Raw genomic sequence first — 19,478 nt, 5'->3', positions numbered from 1 at the left:
CAGTTCAAAATAGATTGCAATTTCTGGTACAGCAAATGCCAATTATATTCATTAATTGCAATTATCATTTCTAATTATGTAGTATTGTAATTGCATATTAAAATAATTTCTGAAGTTGTATCCTTTCAAAAACCAATATCACATTGTAACATCTTTTTTAAAATAATTAAGGAACCAGACAGTACAAACTGAAATAGAAACAGTCAGGAGGAAGAAAGTTTTAAAGGTTGGGGGTAGACAGATATTTTTGATTACACCACTCTCCCTTTGGGATAAGCATATTCCTTACAAATGGGGAGAAACTGATGGGACAGCATCTAAAAAGGGCAAGTTTTACATTCACCACGTCAGTGATGGCAGTCTAAGGAAGGGTGGTGGGAGTCTAAGGAAGTCTAGTGGGAGTCTATCAGAAAAAAATCCTTCAAGACAAGTCTTGAGAATGAGAGAGGCTGAAGATAAAAAAGACAATGAAAATCTGTCAGAGCTTATTTAACCATTAAACTAAAAGCAATCAGTTTTGAAAGCCTGAAGCTTGAATGGGAAGCCAACCACTGCCATAGTAGAGAAATGGGGCGTACAACCAAACTGGCAGCACAGCACATTTCCATGTCTCAGAGACAATGTACGGCTGCTCCTTGTCCTGAGCTTACCCCTTCCATGCTGGCTGGGGCTCCTGCAAACCCTTAGGATATCTGTTAACCCTCATGAGCCAAGACTCATCATCTCAAAGAGCTGCCAAGGTCAGTTATCAGAATTATGGAAAAAATAACCCCTCCATGTGGTCCAAATCCTTCCTAATCAGTTGGAATTATGGTCACTCCATCTGCCCTAACTATCCCCTTCTCTGTCAATGTGAAATAGCCACTACCAGCCCCTCTGCCATCCTCTTGTTGATCCTAGTTTGCATTGTCTGAACTAATTAAGCAAATGTTCAAATATCAGCCTTCTCTATCCAATACCTCTCGTTATAAGTAGTTAGGAGAGCTGTGAAAATACATCCTCATTCAGAAGACATATTGCATCCCAAAGGCTGTTGAAGACTTTTATAAGCTATAAGGGCACCACTAATGGCCTGATTCACATAATCTTTAACAGCAAAAGCACAGGATTAAAATAAAATAAAATAAAATAAAGTAAAATAAAATAAAATAAAATAAAATAAAATAAAATAAAATAAAATAAAATAAAATAAAATAATAAAATAAAATAAAATGGAAGTCTTCAATGCCTGCACACAGCCAGGATGTTTGTTGGCTGCCATCAGAATAAATGCAACCCAGAAAGCTGCATGGGGCTCAAACCCTTCTCCCACAGAGAGATCAAGGGCTGTGGTAGAAATTGAACCCATACATACAAAGAATTTATGTGCTTTAAAGCGACAGGGAAGACACAGCTCTGATTAAAGTAAAGGGAGTTACACAGCTCCAGCCACACCACGTTATGAGTAAATATAAAGCCACACCAGCTCAGACAAACTAAAATCCCATCAGCACCTTCCCATTAATCTGCACTTGAAGGAAAATTACCTGAGATTCCTGAGCTAATCCCAAATTCCCCTTTAAGCAGAAATTAATATTGGCATAACCATTCCATAATCCTTATTCATGTTGAAACAAAGACAGGCTTCCTACCGACTTGCACAGCACAGACACAGACAAGCAGATCATTCTTACTGTCATAAGACCTATTGGATTTGACTTTTACCTTGTGGGCGAGTGAACTCATGTTTTGAGCCTTTTCCTGCCCGAGATTTGTGGCGCTACAAAGAGAAAAAGAGAATGTGGATTGGAGACACAAATTCACTCTGGGAACCATCCTATTGGGACAAATGTATTTTCCAGGGTGCCCTGAAACTGCGTTTTTCCCAGTGCTTCTGCAAACATCTCATTATTTGCATGTGATTTTTGGTGGGGCACAGTCTGGTGAAAGAGAGTGGATACACATTGGTTCGTAAAAGATCTGTGCTGTTAAACCAGCACAATACAACAAAGGCCAAAGCTCTGCTCCTTTATATCTTTCTATTGCCAAGTGACACATCTCCTATTTCTCTCGGTAGGAAGCATACATGCACTCTGGGGCCAGTTCACAGTTACAAACAATACCTCAGCTTTTGACTTTTCCTGCAGTTTTGCTGTATTTCCCCCAGGGCATTAGTTACAAAAGCAACCTCCAGCTGTGTTTGGGTTTGCCGATCAGCAAGCAAAGAGCACTAGGTTGAGATGATTTTAAGCCACAGGAAATAATAAAAAATGGTAATACACATAAAGTGCTGCTGCCACTAACAGTTGCCAGTGCTGGCAACTAAACTATAGCAAAATAAAAATATTAAAAAAACAGCCAAAGAAGCAACACATCATGAACATAGAAGTGGACAGGGGACATAAGTGAGGGTTAAGAAAAAGCTGTTGCTGGGACATATAGGAAGGGCTTGAACCGTTCTGCAGAAAAAAAAACAATTTTTGCAGTCTACACTGACTCTGCCAGCACTGAGCAGTCTGCAACTGCTTCAGCCAGGGTTGATCTTTTCCTTGGCACCATGAATATTTCTCTCTGCTCCCACGTGTAATATCTGAGGAGATACTTCTGTAATTCTCTGGAATAGTTGGGATTATAGCATTGTTTAAGTACATCTTATAGTATTGTTTAAGTATATCTGAGTTAGTTTTAACCTAGCTAGTGAAATAGGGCTGATCATAAGGTCCAGCCTATTAGCTGTCCTGCTAGTACATGGTGGATGCCAGGCCATGGTGGGGTTTAAGCCACCTAGTAAAGTCAAACCATCATGGCCACGCTCAGCAGTGCTTCAAGTGCCTGGCAGATATACCACAGAAAAGGTACAAAGCACATGATAAAAAATGTAAAAAAATTATGTGGAAACAGGGAGAGGTCTGAGAAGAACAAGATAGCTGCCTAAGCTGGCCTGTTCAGTTACCAGACAGCAGTAAAGTCTGTCAGGGGAGCACTCTCCTACCATGCTACTGCAGGTACCTGCTTGTGTCAATACATTTCTGAGATATATTTTCAAAGGATTTCAGTTTTTGTGATCTTTCCTCCCCTCCCATTCCTCGTCCCTGGCAGGACATGGATGTAAGCAATTGCTTTAAACACAGAAATGTAGAGTACCATCTACCCCCAGGTCCCCCATTTAGTCAGCACTGCTGTCAACCTTCATCTAGCAAATCCATTTTGTTTTCCATTTGAAGCTCTCATCCTCTTGGTCTGTTTAGTGGCTTCACTCATCCAACCCCAAGACAACATGGTCTTGCCAGGCAGCATGTAGCTGATCCACCACTCCTAAACAGAAGAATCAGACTTACCGTCTTTGCACAGTCACTGCTCAGAGTCAGAGCCAAGACAACAGTGAAAGGAGCACAGACTTTCATCTTTGCTTTCCTCTCATGAAGGTTTTGCCTGGTACAGGGAAACTTCCAGGGCTGGGCTGAAGTGGAAGGGTGAATCAGCAATGAGCTTTCATAAGGGACTGTGATTTACTCGACTTTAGGGTATTTTAGTTTTCTAAGTAAGCAGACCTGTTATCATTGTTAATCATTAATGTCTTCATGGATAGAAGGGAATGACATGTAGGGAGAGACTCTCCCTAAACCACAGGGAGTTAGTTAAGAGTTTACAAAGTGTCTGACCCTCAGAGATGATCCCTGGTGTAATCAGCAAATATTGAATAACACTTCCAGAGGAGCTGATCCAGAGGAGCTTGCAACCAGAGATGATTTATTATCCAGATGTTCCCCTTCTCTCTCTCTTCAGGAGCTAATTAAAATCATGGTGTATCAAAAACAAGGAGCTCAAAGCAAGCCCACTCAGGAGATGGGATTACATTGCAAAATATGGACCAGATCAATGCCAGTATCAGACACAAGGATTACTCATTAACAGATGGTTACCTGCCCAGCTGTGACTTGCAACAGCAGCCTTCCAGCAACAGATTGGGAAAGTCACAAAGAAAGAAAACAGACATTATTCTGAAAACACATTTTGTGTACCAAAAAGCTCCCTTCTGCCACCATCTGAGCAAAGCCATCTCTGTCTTGTAAGAGCCTGTCTGAGAAAGCTGCAATGCAGAAGCATTTTTAACAGGGATGCAGAGGGTATTGCTAAAATGGAGATTTCACCAGTGGAGTGTATTTAAGCCCCACCTTGCCTCACAACCAAAATCCACAGGTTTGGCTGGTACAACTGTGCCTGTGCTCGAGGCTTTTGCCAGCCATGTCCTGTCAGTCAGGGACCGCACCTCTTCACACCCAAAATCCCCAGAGCCACAACAACAGAAAGAATACCACAGTCCTTGCTTAAGTTGTGTGCTACCCTTTGAAGTTTCACTAGCACAGCTATGGAAGGGATATGATTATTTTTAATTTTTTTGACCCAACAAGACCATGGCAGTAGGGCCCAGCAGTGCAGCAGAGCTACTCCCTGCACAATTTTGACATGATGGTTTATCACGTTGGAGGGAATTTGCACTGGCTGTGCTATCACACTACTGTGGCCTTCATTACAGTAATAGCTCCTGTTAGTACAAATAGGCATATATAGATTTATGGACTAAACTTTCCTACTGTGAGTAAGGCTTGGAACAGTAGGAACCAGGCAAATTTGGAATTTTCTTCTCAAAATCCAGCAAAGACCAAACAAGCAGAAAAAAAATCTTTGCTCGTATGCATTGCTTGTTGCTGGAAGACTTGAAGTAAATAAAGGTTCAGAATAGACTTGTGGAATAGATTTGTCTTATTTTCACTCATTTCAAACGTGGAAATAGGATGTACAGGCAGTCTGATCTGCCTGGGGTCACCTGGCAAAGCTGGAACAGATTTCCACTTTCTACCCTCGTTCTTGACTTTGGCCATCAGGCTTCAAATTAGTAATGCCTGTACAATGGCTTGTAGACATCTGTTTACCACCAAGGCTACTGAAGTGATGCAAAGAAAGAGAAAAAGAATAGCATTAGCTGCTGTTCCATTCAGAGTTTGCAAAAGTTCTGCAGAAAGTGAGGAGCAGGGGAGCAAGGAGAGGAGGAAGATACTTCTTTAAGGCTGTGGAAATACCCTCTTCCACCCACTTCCAGAATGAAAATCATCCGCTTTCAGGACGACAAACACTGTGTTTCTACGGTGAACAAGTCACCAGGTTGTAGGAAAGCATTTTTGCATACCTAAAAGTAACAGAGAAGAAAAGTAAGAATACATTCTGTGTCCGTGTGTATACTCTCAGTTGTTGTAGTTTGTAGGAATTGATCTACATCAAGAGCTGCAGAGTGACTTTCTAGGGAGTCACAATTCTAAGCTTTTAGCTCAAACTGATTCTTTAACATAAGAAAAATGAAGAAGCACCAACACCAGGAGCCACTTCAGCTGATAGGACGGTGCTGGCACAAAGCAAAAGGAAAAGACATCAAAGCCAGGAGTTGCAACAGCTGCCAGAGGAGCACCACCATAAAATGGGAATTACCCCTGAGTAAGGTCTGAATAACAACCAAACAGTGATTTCAGGGCTCAGACAGATCTGAATCATTAAAAACCCTAACGGCTACATGTATGCTGCCTGCCTTGGTTCAGCAGAGAGGTGTCTGAACAGGTCTTATGGCCACAGCGAAAAGGCAGAATTTGAGGTGTGGTTTTTTGGTAAATTATGTTAAATGATCAGTGACTCTTTCAGGTATTTATAACCAGAAGAAACTCTGCCTGCCTTCTTCAGGCTTTTTGTAGAATCAGTAAAAATGAAGTATGCCGTACCTTTTTTTTTTTTAAGAAACGTATCATTGGCAAGAAACTACTCAGAAAACTGAAGATTAAGTTTTGATATTTGAATTCTTATACACTTCAGAGAATGCTGGGCATTTGGGAGTCCATAAGTGTGAAGAGTACGATCTTGGTTAGAGATGTGTGTCACATGTGAACCTTGTGGCCATGAGCAGCACAAGAAATGTGCACAGAGAAGCAGCTGAGGAGCAAACCTGGGGAGAGAGAGCTGAGATGTGTGAATCCCCTACACCGGTCTGGTTTTATGCCGTTCCAGATGGAACCATCCAGCAGCACGGGCCTGGGTGAGATGGGAATGACTCCAGAGGTAGAGAGGCACCCACTCTCATATTCAGGTATCACCAGACTACATGTTCTTAAGACCTCTGGGGTGCCTGTCATGAGTAAAATGTCTTCTGCTGCAGGGAGCAGATGCTGTTTGGTTTGCATCCCTGCAGCCTGTGAGACCCAGGGCACTGTCCCAAAACCATAGTCCCATGGGTCAGGCTGATGAGCTGCAGAACTGCTCTCCATAACCTTCTCAAGTCAATTCCTCTGTGATTCACTATTTCCAGTATAGTGACAGAAACTTCCTATAAAGGGAAATAAGAGTCAGGTGTGTATGGAGCTAATACTGTAACAACAAGGAGAAACACAATGAAGATATGGAAACAATCCATACGGCATTCAAGATAAACTCTCTAACTTTAGATTTTAGACTTCATCTAGTGCCCATTTCAGACAAGGCTCTGTAAAACACTAAATAAATACAAATACATGTGTGTATACATATACACATATATATAAAAGAAAGAGAAAATCTGGAAATAGGAGCTAGAGGAAAGACTTCGGTGTGGGGGGACAGAATATTTGACAGCTCTTAGGCAACTCATCCCACAAACAAAACTGAAGCTAGAGTCTAGTTCTTGTTTTCAAAGAAAATTCCATTTTTCCTTTAAAGAAAGGTATATTCTGAGTCTTAATTTTGCTGCACATAATATTGAACATTTCCTGTGGACACATAATCCAAATGTATTTGGAGCCAGATTCTGCTACTACTAAAGACAGTGAAAGATTTCAAAATAAGACTAGGAATTCTTTATCATGTTTGTAGGCTGTAATCTTTCTATATCAAAGACTAAAATCCCTTAGATTCATCAGTCATTTTCCCCTTTATACTAACATCATGGGAAAAAGAAAAGGCAAATAAACCCACAGTAAATGAGGAGAAACAGACAGAAATCTTACTGCAGGCCATGTAGTACATACTGATAATGCTGCCTCACATATTTGCCTTTTCTTCACTTCCCACATTGTAATGTTTTTTATTTCTTAAAATTTAACAACAATTAATAAAAGCCCAGACTGAGTCCAGACTCTGAACTGCTTAGTAATAATGACATAATATTAACAACCATCCTTAATCATTAAGTATCAACAAGAAGTAAATTAACTGAGTAAGCCATCAATATGAAATAATAAAATTTCAGGGTTTTTTTCCGTCAATTAGTTGACTAGACATAAGTGAAAAGACAAGTCTAAACACACCACCACCACCACCCCATTTGCATTCATCTCTATGTACCAGCTACCAAGAAGACTCTGAGAGGGCTGTCCCATGACTGCAAGGTCATGTGTTCTCCATTTTTTCTGACCATTGTAAATGTTTCTGAGAAAACTTCCACTCAGCTACTACAAAACTGAAGAAAAACTATAAACTTTTCTAATGATTGATCCCCTCTGTATTTTTGCAAATTTCTAAGCTTTTTCATAGTAACAAGATAACCCCAACTAACTGGGTAATGTTGCCTCCTAAGATGATCTGACTTCACAGCTTTAGTTGGCATTATTGCTATGAAGCCCAGACTCAGCTTCCTGGAAGGAGATGGTTGCAGGAGCAGTGCTGGCAAAAGGAACTAGTGCAAGATCTAAAGTCTCTGCAAGCATGCTCTGCCCAAGACCTTTATACAACCTGATGGCTGCACATGAACTGGAAGGAATTAGAAATATTTCTGGCATTAAAAATACAATTTTGGATTTATCTTTCAGGAACGGGTGGGATGCAAGCCATCCTGTGTGCAATTCTGCTCCTGGTGTACTAGCAAGGGACTCAATGCTGACCAGAGACTGACTCGCAGACCAGCTCAACTCTCTTCTTTTTTCCTCTAGGGGACCTGTAAACCACACTACAGACCTTGTTATCTGTCGGGTGGGATTCCCTTCATCTCTGTTGCTTGAGATCATTCCCATCATCCTGGGAGCCATTACCAAAACTCAGCTGTCCCTGTTACTTAATGAATATCCTAATCACCAGAACCAGCACTACTGGGCTAAAAGTATAGTGACTTTTATATCTATATATACACACACACACATATATATATATATATATATATACACAAAAATAAGGCAACACAGCAACATTGGGAGTACATGAGGAACATTGTCCCTCCTTCATTCTCCTCAGTTGCCCCAGTATGAGAGGACAGGTCACACCTGCCTTGGCAAACGGTGCAACCTCAATCTTGTCACTCACATTCACAGGCAAGAATTGAGCATCCACCTTCTTTTATGTCTCCTGCAGTGGTGCCCTGAGAAAAACCATTGTGTTCCTTTTGCTAAAGCAAAGAAAGCAAGATGAAATCACTTTGCTTGTTTGCTTATTTCAGAAAGAAAAAAACAATTTTGGCTCAAATCAAACTTAAAAGTTGAGTTATTCATATGGGCCTTAAACAGTGCAGGACCCAGCTACACTGCAACCACAAACATCCCTTCATTTCCCTGGAAGCTTCAGAAAATCCAGGGGGAAAAAATTGACATGGTTTTGGCTTTCAGTGAGAGGTGGAGTCCCAGTCCATCCCCTCCTGCAGTAGACTTTGCTGTCAGCATTCGCAGTCCCCAAACTGCACATAACCTCTGCGACACTGTACCAGAGCAAACAAACCTTTTCACAAACCACCCTCCCCCTCTCCTCAAGGCAGCAAGGCTGGTAAAAGCGCGGCTGCAAGAGGCTGGTTGCTGAGCAGCTGAGACCCAGCAAACACAGATTTGGCGCTGCAGCATTTAGCAGATAATCCTGGGACAGAAAGATACTCCTTCACCCAAATGTTTACTCCTCCTCACTCCCTTCACCTCCCACACTCCCCCAGCACCTCCAGCAGCTCTCCTGGCTTCCCTCACCTGCAAGCTCACAGATCTGGGGTTTTCTGCACCGATTTCCTTTATCTTCTCTCCAGGGACTGAAACTGAAACTGTTCTAGGATCTATCGTGTCTTTTTTTTTCCATCTCACTCACTCATCACCCTCATCCCCTCTGACACGTTGGCTGTGGATGTCCCATCCTGGCCCACGACCTTGCCAGCAGTCTTCAATGCCTCACAGTGCTCAGCAGCAGAGGGATTATCTTCCTTCTATGCATAAGACAGTCTCATGTGTTACCGGGTTTTTCCTTTTTCTGCTGCCTTCTGCAGGGCTTGGGACTCTCCTTTGGCAGCTCTGCAGATCTTCACACTACCATCACATCTCCCTATGGACATGGATTTTCTCCACATGATTTCTCCAGTTGACCTTGGTATGTTTCTGTAAAATATCACACTTCACCAAACCCCTCTTCCTGGTGTTTATCTGGCACTTCTACCCTCTTATCTCACTGCTGCCCCTCAGATGTGGCCTCCTTGGTTGCTCTCCACTAGCACCTTTTCTTCTCACGCTACTGGATCTGCACTCAGAGCTATACCAACCTCAAAGTCACAGACCTCATGAGTCCCTCTCCAGTCACAAGGTATTGTATTCACCTCCCTCCCTCAGTCCAGAGCTGCACAGCCTGTCCTGATGGCCTATGTCCCACAGGAACAGGCACAGGACCCTCCACAGCCCAGCACCCAGAAGCTGCAGCCTCTCAAAGAGGCTCTGCAGCAGCAACAGGGACCTGGGCCACCCCCTCCTCTTCTTCCAGCACCTAGGAAGGCTCTCCTCATTTTCTTATACTTTCCCTATGCCTGTAACCCTGCTTCAGCCTTTCACGTGACAGTCTTTCCTGCCAACACTTCCCAAAGAGGCATATAACACACTGATCAGGCTGAACTCTGTGAGCACAATCTCCTGGTCCCCACTGGCATGGGTGGTTGACCTCAGCAGGATGTGGTATCAGACAAAATCCTGATGGTGATTTTTGTCTTTTCAATTGACCACCCTTGTGTGTACTGGTTTTGTAATGGCTTCATGTGTACTTCTCTGTGAAACCTCATTTTTAACCAAATACAGCCAGATACAGCCACCGCAGGTATCTATTGCAGGTACATATTTTTAAAGCCTTTCCTGCAACTGTGCTCATGAATATTTTTTTTGATGCATCCAGAAAACTTCGTTTCTGCTCTGAAGAAAACAAATCATAAAAAAGTTGCAATAGAAGAGCTGGGCTTGAGCTGCAGAAACAAAACCAACCTGTGCTTTTGTACCCCTAATGACACAAATCTGTGATTGATTTGAAGCTCTGCTACAAGCCACAGCATGCTGAATCTTAATTTTTACATCCCAGACATCGATCTAATCTAAGCTTTTAGAAGTCCATTTCATGATAACACTTAGTTCTGTTCATACACCCAGATGTCATTATATATCTAAAATACTATGCCTGCAACCAGTCTAGGATGTGTTTGCATGAAGAGACTCCTACTGTATGAATAAGAGTGGAAAGTAGGTAACTGTATTTTTCAAGGACTTTGGTATAAACCTTTGCCAATAACCCTGGCTGAAACAGTAGGCCCATATACAGAGGCGTAAGGGGTTTTTTTAGCTGTGTACTCACTGAAAACTGACAAGAAGAGGTGTGGAGGCACCCACCTTCCACCGATGCCAACACATTTAGGTAACTTCAGCACAGGCTGATTTGCAATTGTTAGGCATGTACATTTTTAGCTGTGCTCAAATTCCTGCTATTCCACCCACTTGCTTCATTAGCATATTAGACGCCCCCATGGCATATTTTAAAATGGTCTATAAGTCAAGCATGTGTGAGGGAAGGTGGCTCCACTTCTGCAGCTGAAGGCAGCTGAAGTATTCCCTTTTGAAGAGGGAAAGAGCACTAACAAGGAAGAGACAGCCCCATGGGAAGCATGCCAGACCCACAACCTGCCTCAACTTTGGGATGATTTCCTGTGGTAAGGTGGAGAGTAGGGTTCACATATAATGCTCCCAATTATTCTGATTGCAGGCGTAATAATATTATGTATGGAAACCTGTATATATATGTACACATCCACATTTTCTGTGCTTTTATATATATATATATATATATATATATATATGTATACACACAAACCTGTAAGGGACTCCTCCAGCTTCTCCCCTCAGTCTCTCTGCTGCCAAATTCTTGTTCCCGTGCTGGAGAAGGACTCTTGGACCTCAGTCCCATGCTCCAGGATACATTTAGGAGAGCTGGTAATGTAACAGGTAAGCAGAGAGATAAAGCTGCCTCCTGGAAGGAGTGGCACAGTGTCCCTTACCTGGGCACCCCTCTCACTGCATACAAAAGCCAAACTACAAGCCTCCTCTATTATCTCCCTCTGCTCTTGCCTGTCCATGGTCTCATCCTGTTGGATACTGCTGCACAGTTTTTTACCAAATCAATAGGGATTCTGTCCCTGACAAAACTCCAAGGCCGTTTTTCCTGTACTCCTAAAGGTAAGGCAGGCAGAGATGTCCCAGGAAGAACCAGGTGAGCAGCCCTCTCCCCACCGCACAAATCCTGACTTCAGAAGTGATTGTGTACCACTCACTGTCTCATCACTGGCCTCTAGAATAGGCTTAGGCTAAAGATTCCACAGCATGGTCAATACCTCTGCTGTATTTCCTTCTCTCTCTCTTTTTTCCCCCCCATTTTCCTGTATCTCCAGTGCCACTCCCTGTAATTGCTGCAGAAATGTAATCGCTGCTCTGTGTAATTGCTGCAGAAACAATCTGAGCTGTCATTGAACTACATTGTTCACAGATCAGGAGGAACTGGCAGATCAGAGTCACCCCACCTAGCTTCAGGGGCCTTCTGCATATGTATTTACATCTGAGATAGGTATCAAGGTTCACAGCATAAGCAATGAAGACCTTGAAAATACAGAAGAGTTAAACTTAAGGTATGAGTCCTCTGTCCAAAAGTATGTTTCTACTCAAGGATGAAGCAAATCATTCTTTATATCCGTGGACAGTATTAAACAAACAATTCTTTATATCCACAGACAGTATTAATTATATCTGAAGCAAGTACATAAAGTAAAACCAGTGTTTAGGATACAAAGGCAATTTTGGAGTAGACACCTAATGTTAGGCAAGATCCCAACTGCATTCTCCTAGAAGAGAAATCACAACTTTCAGAGCAGCTCTGCTAAGTCTATTTTGAACTAAACTGGACTTTCTTTTGCTCACAGGAGGCTAAATTCTATGTACTACAGAGCTGTCTAGCAAGGAAAATTATATCTTATGATATCACAGATTGGGTGCTTTAGTGGTATAAGCAACAAATGGCAGCAGAATCTCATACCTCTGTAGCAGTCCCTTTCCCACAACAGCATAAAACAAAAAGGCAAGATGCAATGGGAGAACCAGCTTTCTCCAGAAGATGGAGGCAGTGCAAGACCAATGGAGCTTCCCCATCCTGCACCTTCCCACAGGAGATGAACATCTGCCTGCCTTCACCCTCTCTCCAGGGAATGAAGTTGTGGCATGCGTTGTGCTTTGGATTTTCTAACACACACATGCTCACACTTCAGTCAACGCTCAAATGAGTAAGAGCAAGATCGGAGATATGTGCCCACGACCACAGATTATCTCCTGGTTGCAAACAAGTTTCAGCTAACTGGTCTGCATACAGAGGGCTGATCTCGGCCAGGCCATAGAACCGGCTCTGGAAACTTTAAAATCACAGAAGAGGTCAAGGTTATGTAGCTGGTTTTGATGGATTTCATGTTGTTGTTATACTGGTAAATATAGGCAAATAGCTACTGAAAAGGATGCATGTGCAAGTCTATAAATGAGGGAGAACAGTAATTAAAAGGATAGTTTCTCCTCATCACATGGTTTCATATTTACAGAAAGGACTCAAAGCATTACGAAAGACCCCAGCTACTTCTTGCAGGAATGGGGAGAAGAATTAGTTTCATTTTTGTGCCCTGGTCTAAGAATGTGCCACTCTAATAGGTTTAGCTTTAATCAGGTGAACTTCTAGCAGACCTTTAATTTCCTTATCAGTCTGGAATTGAGGTGTGAATCTGCACATAAGTGAGTTATATACTATTTTGAGATTGTGAGATCTTTACAGGCAGAGAATGCAAATGAGGTACAGGTTGGTGCTCCCTGTCAAAGCAGACACAAGGTATTTAGGAATACACTTCCCAAACGTGGTCTCCAGGGCCTTCTCCAGTGATGTGGGTGAGTGGCCTTTACAGCACTAGCCCTGACACTTGCTGCAGGCTATGTGCACTTGGAAATGCTCTGGTGTTTTTGCAGCTCTGTGTACCTGCAGGGGTGGGATTCAGCATTATCACTGGAAACTGGGATGAGATTATAATGGGCAGCATTATAATGATGCATGGCAGCATGACAACATCTCCAGTGTTGTCATGGACTCGGAAGATTTAGGTTTCATTCCATTCCTATCAGTCATTATTTTCTACTATTGGTTCTTAAACTTCTGTATGCCCCCTCGCTCTGGCACAGATCTTTCTAAGCACCAAAAGGAATGTGGATTGAAGGACTGAAGGACCGTTGTGTCACTGACACAAGTCAGTGTACACAGACATTGAAGCCCTGTTACCCCCAAGTTTTTTCCCCTTTTGCTCTCTGGTAGGTGGAGCATCTGTGTATTTTAGCAATGCTTGCTGCAAGGGCAGAGAAGTTCTGATGCACTGGTCCCCTCAGACCACCACACAGATCTAGACAACCCACCACGACTATGCAGAAGAGAAGCCAGAGGAGGATTACACTGTACCTGGAAAACATTTGGCTATTCAGGCTTGCAATCCCTTTGTGTTGCTAGAACAGAGCAAAAGGAATTAATCAACGGCTAAAAACATACCCTACTATTATTAAATTCCAGAGCATGAGCTATTTTTAAGGTATATAAATATTTGGCAGAAATTCTTAAGAATCCTCTTCTAAAGGAATTTCTTTATGTAAGCTAGGTTTAAGAAGATATCTTTGCAGAATCTAATAAAATGCAGGCAAGTCTCAGGTTGTCTCATTCTTCACATTCATCACATTTAAACTGTGATGACCAAGTGGCAGCAGGTCCCAGAATAACTGAAAAAATCTTTTTCACATCTTTTCCCTACATGGAAATTAGATATCAATGAAACATTATCAGTACCAGTGGCATAAACTATTTACTTACTACATATCCAATTAACATTTTAATGAGTTTGACACACTTAAGATTCTATAAACATTATTGTGCAGTACATGATTTCTTAATACTTTGGGGAGAAAAGGCATGAGAAACAAAAGTAATGTGCGTTTTCATATTAGAAAGTGATCATATAGACATTTATAGACAAAATCACAAATAAAACAAGAATACAAATCAAGTTCTGTACATCAGCATTTTAGGCTGTACAACAAAATGATCAGTTGGGACAAAAAAGTATAAACAATTTTCTTATCTTTCACACAAGCAATTCAGAGAACATCTTGGTTCATGTGCAACATCTTGGATTTGCTAACATTTTGAGTAATGCAGGCAAGATTTACAGACACCTGATCATCCAGCACTTCTCAGCAGATTTTTTTTTCTGAAAAAAATCAAGACTAAACCAGCTAAAAGTGACAGTTGGTCTAGAGGAAGGAAATATTTCAGTAAGATCAATGAAAGCTTTCTTGTTTTAACTGGCATTGCATTAGGGTTCACAAATCTCACGGTTGTTCAGTGCCCTGTGATGCTGAGCTTGGGATGCTGTTCCAAGAGCACAGAGAGAAGGGTTTGGATGGGTCACTTGTTTTTGCTGAGAACACCCACACTATCACAGAGCAACAGTGTTGTCACACAAGTTTGCTACAATCCCACAAAGCTTGGAAATCCACCTGTTCATGCAGAAACTATAGTTGTTTCTAAACCCAAGTCAGTGAGCTGTGGTTGGGAGTTAGGGAGAGTGCCTCAGACCTGCAAGGGTTTTGGCTTCTCACACCCCTCGATAAGGACCTGCCATTGGGCCTTTGCCTAACTGAGCCTTTGGAAACTTTTCAAAGTCTTTGAGAAACTGTGAAAAGATGCCTCCAGGTGTTTGTATCACGCTACCACACACTTGCCTGGTCTCCCAGCTACCAAATACCTTAGGAGAGACCATTTTAAATGACAGTATTTGCTATCGATTCTACATTGGAGAGGTCTGGATGAGCAGCAGCACCACTACAGAGAAACAACTACTGGCAAGGATTTCAGTTTTGTGGCAAAAATCAAGCTACTTCCAAAGAATCAAAATATGCTCGTAAGTCCTGGTTATCTCTGCTACAGTGAGACAAGGAGGCTACTGGCTGAGTCATGTCTTTTAGAAGTTTTCTGTTAAGAACAGTAAATTCCAGCAGCAGAAAAGAAGCAAGAATAAAGCAATGCATGCTACAGCAAAGCCACAAAGAAGCCAAAACTTTCAGGCAGAGAAGTAGTGCCTGAAGGGCCCAGCATCCTTGAATGACATTAAATAGCCCCCAGAAGACTTCCAGGGGCATGAGAAAGGACACAGTATAGCTCAGGTATTGGCTCCTTCCCACAGAGCAGTAAAGCTCTTGCAAAGTCTCTCTGCAAACCCTGTTTATGTGTCTTCACAACCCATTTGTTCCTTGTCACGCAGTCCCCCAGAGCTAAACAGAGCAGTGGTTTATTTTGCATGTGTGTTATATCACAGATTTGTTGACAAGGCACACAGCTACAGTAATCCTATGGGGAAGTCTCGTTGCAAGTTTACCTACATGTATATTTTCTATTCTTCACAAAGCCTTTAAAACTAAAACACAACAAAACTGCGACGTGTGGAGCCAATGAGGCTGAAACCACCACAATTGAAAATCAGATACCATGACAACAAGTGAAATATAAGACAACTGTGAAATGAGATTTAGAATGCTGCAGGGTTTTCCAAGTGTTGGGGTTGGGGTTTTTATATCACTGGTTGTAACAGTTTCAGGTTTGAGTACTGATACAGGTCAGTGGATCTCCCTCTTTCACATAAGAGGATGGAATAACTGAATTTCCCTTTATTTATCACCATGGGATTAGAAGGACGTTAAGAGTAACTCTGCAGAAGTGGTGTTTCAACAGGGAAAAACTGGGAAAAGTAAAAGCGAAATAAAGCCACATAAAATCTGATTATCTTTAGGAACTAGATGGCAAGATAAAGGATCAAGCTATCAAGCAGGGCTTCAATTAGGTTGATTTTTAATTTCAAGCACATTTGATTAGTAGTGGAAATCACAGTATGAGGAGGTAATTTAAAATCACATAACAATGTTGAAGTCATACAGTAATTAGAAAGTAGACGACACTCCTAGTAAAATATTGGAAACCATCAGCCAGAGACAGGCTGTCCATATTCCTTTTTATTAACTCCTGATTCCAGCAGGTTTAGCTTTTATATTCTGCCAGATATTGGATAGGAAAGCTAACATTATTAATTATTTCTAAGTCTAAGGAATTAATTTCCATTAGTCCTAGATAAGAAGCCATTCTTTTAAACAATCCGCCAATAACTGGTATGACAGTGTGGTCTAGGGAGAAACGGCTTTTCCCATGTCCCTTTGTTTACAGGATTTCCAGGCATCATGCCAAGATTTTTCTCTATGTTAAAGAAAACTCTGTTCTTTCACATCCTTCCTTTTCTTGCATGCAGCTTGACTCCCATGCTGTCAAATTCTCTTTGAATCCTTGATACAGTCAAATCCAATATGTTGCACTCAGAATTTATGAACAGCATTTTTATTTGCTTTTTTTTTCCAAACACAGCAGGCTGGGGAGAGAAAACAGGAGAAGATGAAGAAAGAGCTCTTTGATTTATACCTGGCTTCTGTTAACTTCATCTGATGGCCCCTAATCCTTGCATTAGAAAAGTGTGATCAATCCCTATCCACCCTTTCCATGGTACTCAAGGTTTTTCAGCTGATATTGCATCTCCCCTCAGCTTTCAGTCAAAGAGTTCTGTATTGCTCACTACCAGTCAGTTAAGAGCACTTGCACAACATGAGATAAGCAACCTTGTATCATCTAAAATACTGATCAGAGATTAATAAAGACTGTAATTACTGTATTTGAATTTCAAGTTTTTACCATTAGGATTTTATTTTTCAAGACACAAAAACAGTGCAAAGCATATCACAGGTAAAAATGCCCTCTCTTGAGTTTGACTGCTGTAATGTTAGTCTTGATTAGAATGAAGCTATTGATTTTCCAGACATGGGAAAAAATTGTGGCCATTTATTTGTGCAAAGAAATATTCTCTCATGGGCAATTGTTAGCAAAATGCTACCAAAAACTACCCAAAAAATCCAACAACAACAAAAATAGCTTTAAAAATACATAGATATTTAAATGTTTTCACATCATTGGGCTTCACTGGGCTATGACTGGTTTGCTACATTCTGCCTGCTGTGTTTCCCAAATCTTTAGTATCATTACACCACCATGATTTTATCAGGACTCTCAAATTAGTTTAAAGTAAGAAAGTTTTAAAAGAAAGGCTATTTTCATGGGATATATCCTCATTCGGGCCCACACAAGGGTTTTCCTCAATATTGAAAGCAAAATCAATTACAGCAGAAAAGAATTAAAGTATTAAAGCTAATGGGTGTTGTATCCCTTTATATCACTGGAATATTTGATGTAATGCTTAAGCATTAAGCCTAAGCTTTAGGAATCTTACTTTACGATTACAAAATCTTACATATCCTCTTTCTCACCTTACAGATTTGAGTTTAAGAAACTGAGTGACAGTGTCCAGTACCCTCAGCTATTCAGAAAATTCATGATTCTTGGTATGCTTTAGGAGCAAAGAAAGAGAAGTTTATCAATAATTGCTGTGATGCTTTAGACATAGTGCCTGTGTGGATCTGCAGTTCAGGAGCTATCAGCATGACTTCTTAAGTCTCACAATAATTGCAAAGCAGTGAACCACCAGAAGTCTCACTATATCCACTCAATATGATGAGCAGCTGTCCACCAATCTTATTTCTTTGTGTACCCTTTTGCATGTCCAGGCTCAAAACCTCTTCTGAAGAAATGGCAAAGGAGGAAAAAGACAAGGTGGCAAAAAAGAACATGTTCAGCAGTCTTAAGTGTCTTTTCTTTCTCAGCTCTCCACCCGAGACTAGAAAATTAACTGAAATAAAACGAATGACAAGAAGAAAGAGAGGCACTGAACCACTTATTGAAAGAGCAGCAACAAAAGTGCCTTACCCCAAAGTTAAAAGACACTGAGAGCAGTGATGAGGAGGGACCTGACAACCCTCACACCACTACGTAATTAGATATACATTTTTGGTATGGAAATATCACCAGTGTTGGCTACAAAAGCAGCTATTATTCCCAGCACAGGAAATTCACAGTTTGGGGGGGGGGGGGGGGGATTTGCCTCTTACTGCTTGTATTACAATGGTTTTATTGCATATATCCAGGCAATGGACTGAATTCCACTTGGACCTCTTCCCAAACGTTATGAGACAGACAGGAAGATATTAAGAAAATAATCCTAATCTCTTTACATCAGTAACTGATTTTACTTACACTTCAAAAATCTACTAAAACACAGGGAATCCTGCAGACAAGAGAAAAATATTAGAAGATTAAACTGAAATTATCTTAAAAGTTTTGGCTGGGGGAATTTAAAGTAAGTTTGTCTTGAATAAAGACAAGAAGGGTAGGGGTAGAAATAGAAATTTTAATTGCACTGTGCAATGGAATTATCCCAGGGAAAATGATATAGAAATGGTAAAAGTACAAAGCTCAATACTTTCACTGGAATACTATCTTTTCATTCTAGGGCTTCTAACTCAGATCAGAAGTGATGGTATGGCAGGCTCCTTGAAGGCAACTGGGCATTGAAAACCACCTATAACTTGCAGAAACATCTCTCTAAGGCATATCTCCATTGCTGCTGATGCCAAGCAAAAATACCAGAATATTTAATTAAAAACAGAGATTTAAACAAAAGTAGCCTTATACTCAGTGGTCTTATTCTTTTCGCTCTTGACAGCAATCAGAGATGGAAGGTCTGATGTCCTGTAAACTCCAGTTCTCATCCTCCCTTGGCAAGATCTCAGTTCAGAGACGTAACCTTCAAAGCTGAGGTTCCCTTCAGAATCATCGCAGGACCGTGTGCCAGAGTCTTCCAGTTTGACTCCATCCACATCGATTATCCTGTTTACAGGGAGCTCTGTTCCAGGATTCCCTCTTGCACCAGGAGGATTAAAGCTTCTGTTGGTCTTTGCTTTGTGAGAGGTCTGCTCACAAGAGTTTCCTGAAGTTCCTTGTGAATCTTTTTTCTTTCTGTGGTTTGCACCTACCAGAAGAGTTAAAAACAAAACAAAACAAAAAACACAAAACAGGAGAGTTATGCATCTTCTGGTTTTAGCAGTTTTCAATATTGCAGCTTCCTCTGAGGCCCTAATGGTAGATAGTCAGCTGAGATATTCATCTACTCCATCAAAGAGACTTACTGATGTACCAGGCAGGTAACTAAACATTAGATCTCAAAGACC

General features: G+C 41.3%; 2 protein-coding genes across 7 annotated transcripts in view; both read right to left on the bottom strand.

Moving 5' to 3' along the window:
- Positions 1–3,511, bottom strand: part of HGFAC (HGF activator) — a 43,418-nt gene extending 39,907 nt beyond the window's left edge. The window contains exons 1-2 of the mRNA XM_032685048.1: positions 3,318–3,511; positions 1,705–1,759 (exon numbers count right to left, since the gene is read on the bottom strand). Of these exons, the coding sequence (XP_032540939.1) occupies positions 1,705–1,759; positions 3,318–3,383 (121 nt within the window). The 5' untranslated portion in view covers positions 3,384–3,511. The remainder of the gene's footprint in view (positions 1–1,704; positions 1,760–3,317) is intronic.
- Positions 3,512–14,119: 10,608 nt separating this feature from the next.
- The window catches only part of RGS12 (regulator of G protein signaling 12), a 90,176-nt gene continuing 84,817 nt past the window's right edge, over positions 14,120–19,478 (bottom strand). For all 6 annotated transcript variants that reach the window (XM_032685039.1, XM_032685040.1, XM_032685041.1 and 3 more), the window contains one exon: positions 14,120–19,279. In XM_032685039.1, coding sequence (XP_032540930.1) covers positions 18,921–19,279 — 359 coding nt within the window. In that variant the 3' untranslated portion in view covers positions 14,120–18,920. The remainder of the gene's footprint in view (positions 19,280–19,478) is intronic.

The sequence above is a fragment of the Chiroxiphia lanceolata genome, chromosome 4, assembly GCF_009829145.1.
Source record: "Chiroxiphia lanceolata isolate bChiLan1 chromosome 4, bChiLan1.pri, whole genome shotgun sequence".
Taxonomy (NCBI): domain Eukaryota; kingdom Metazoa; phylum Chordata; class Aves; order Passeriformes; family Pipridae; genus Chiroxiphia; species Chiroxiphia lanceolata.
This window is presented reverse-complemented; position numbering and strand designations above follow the sequence as displayed.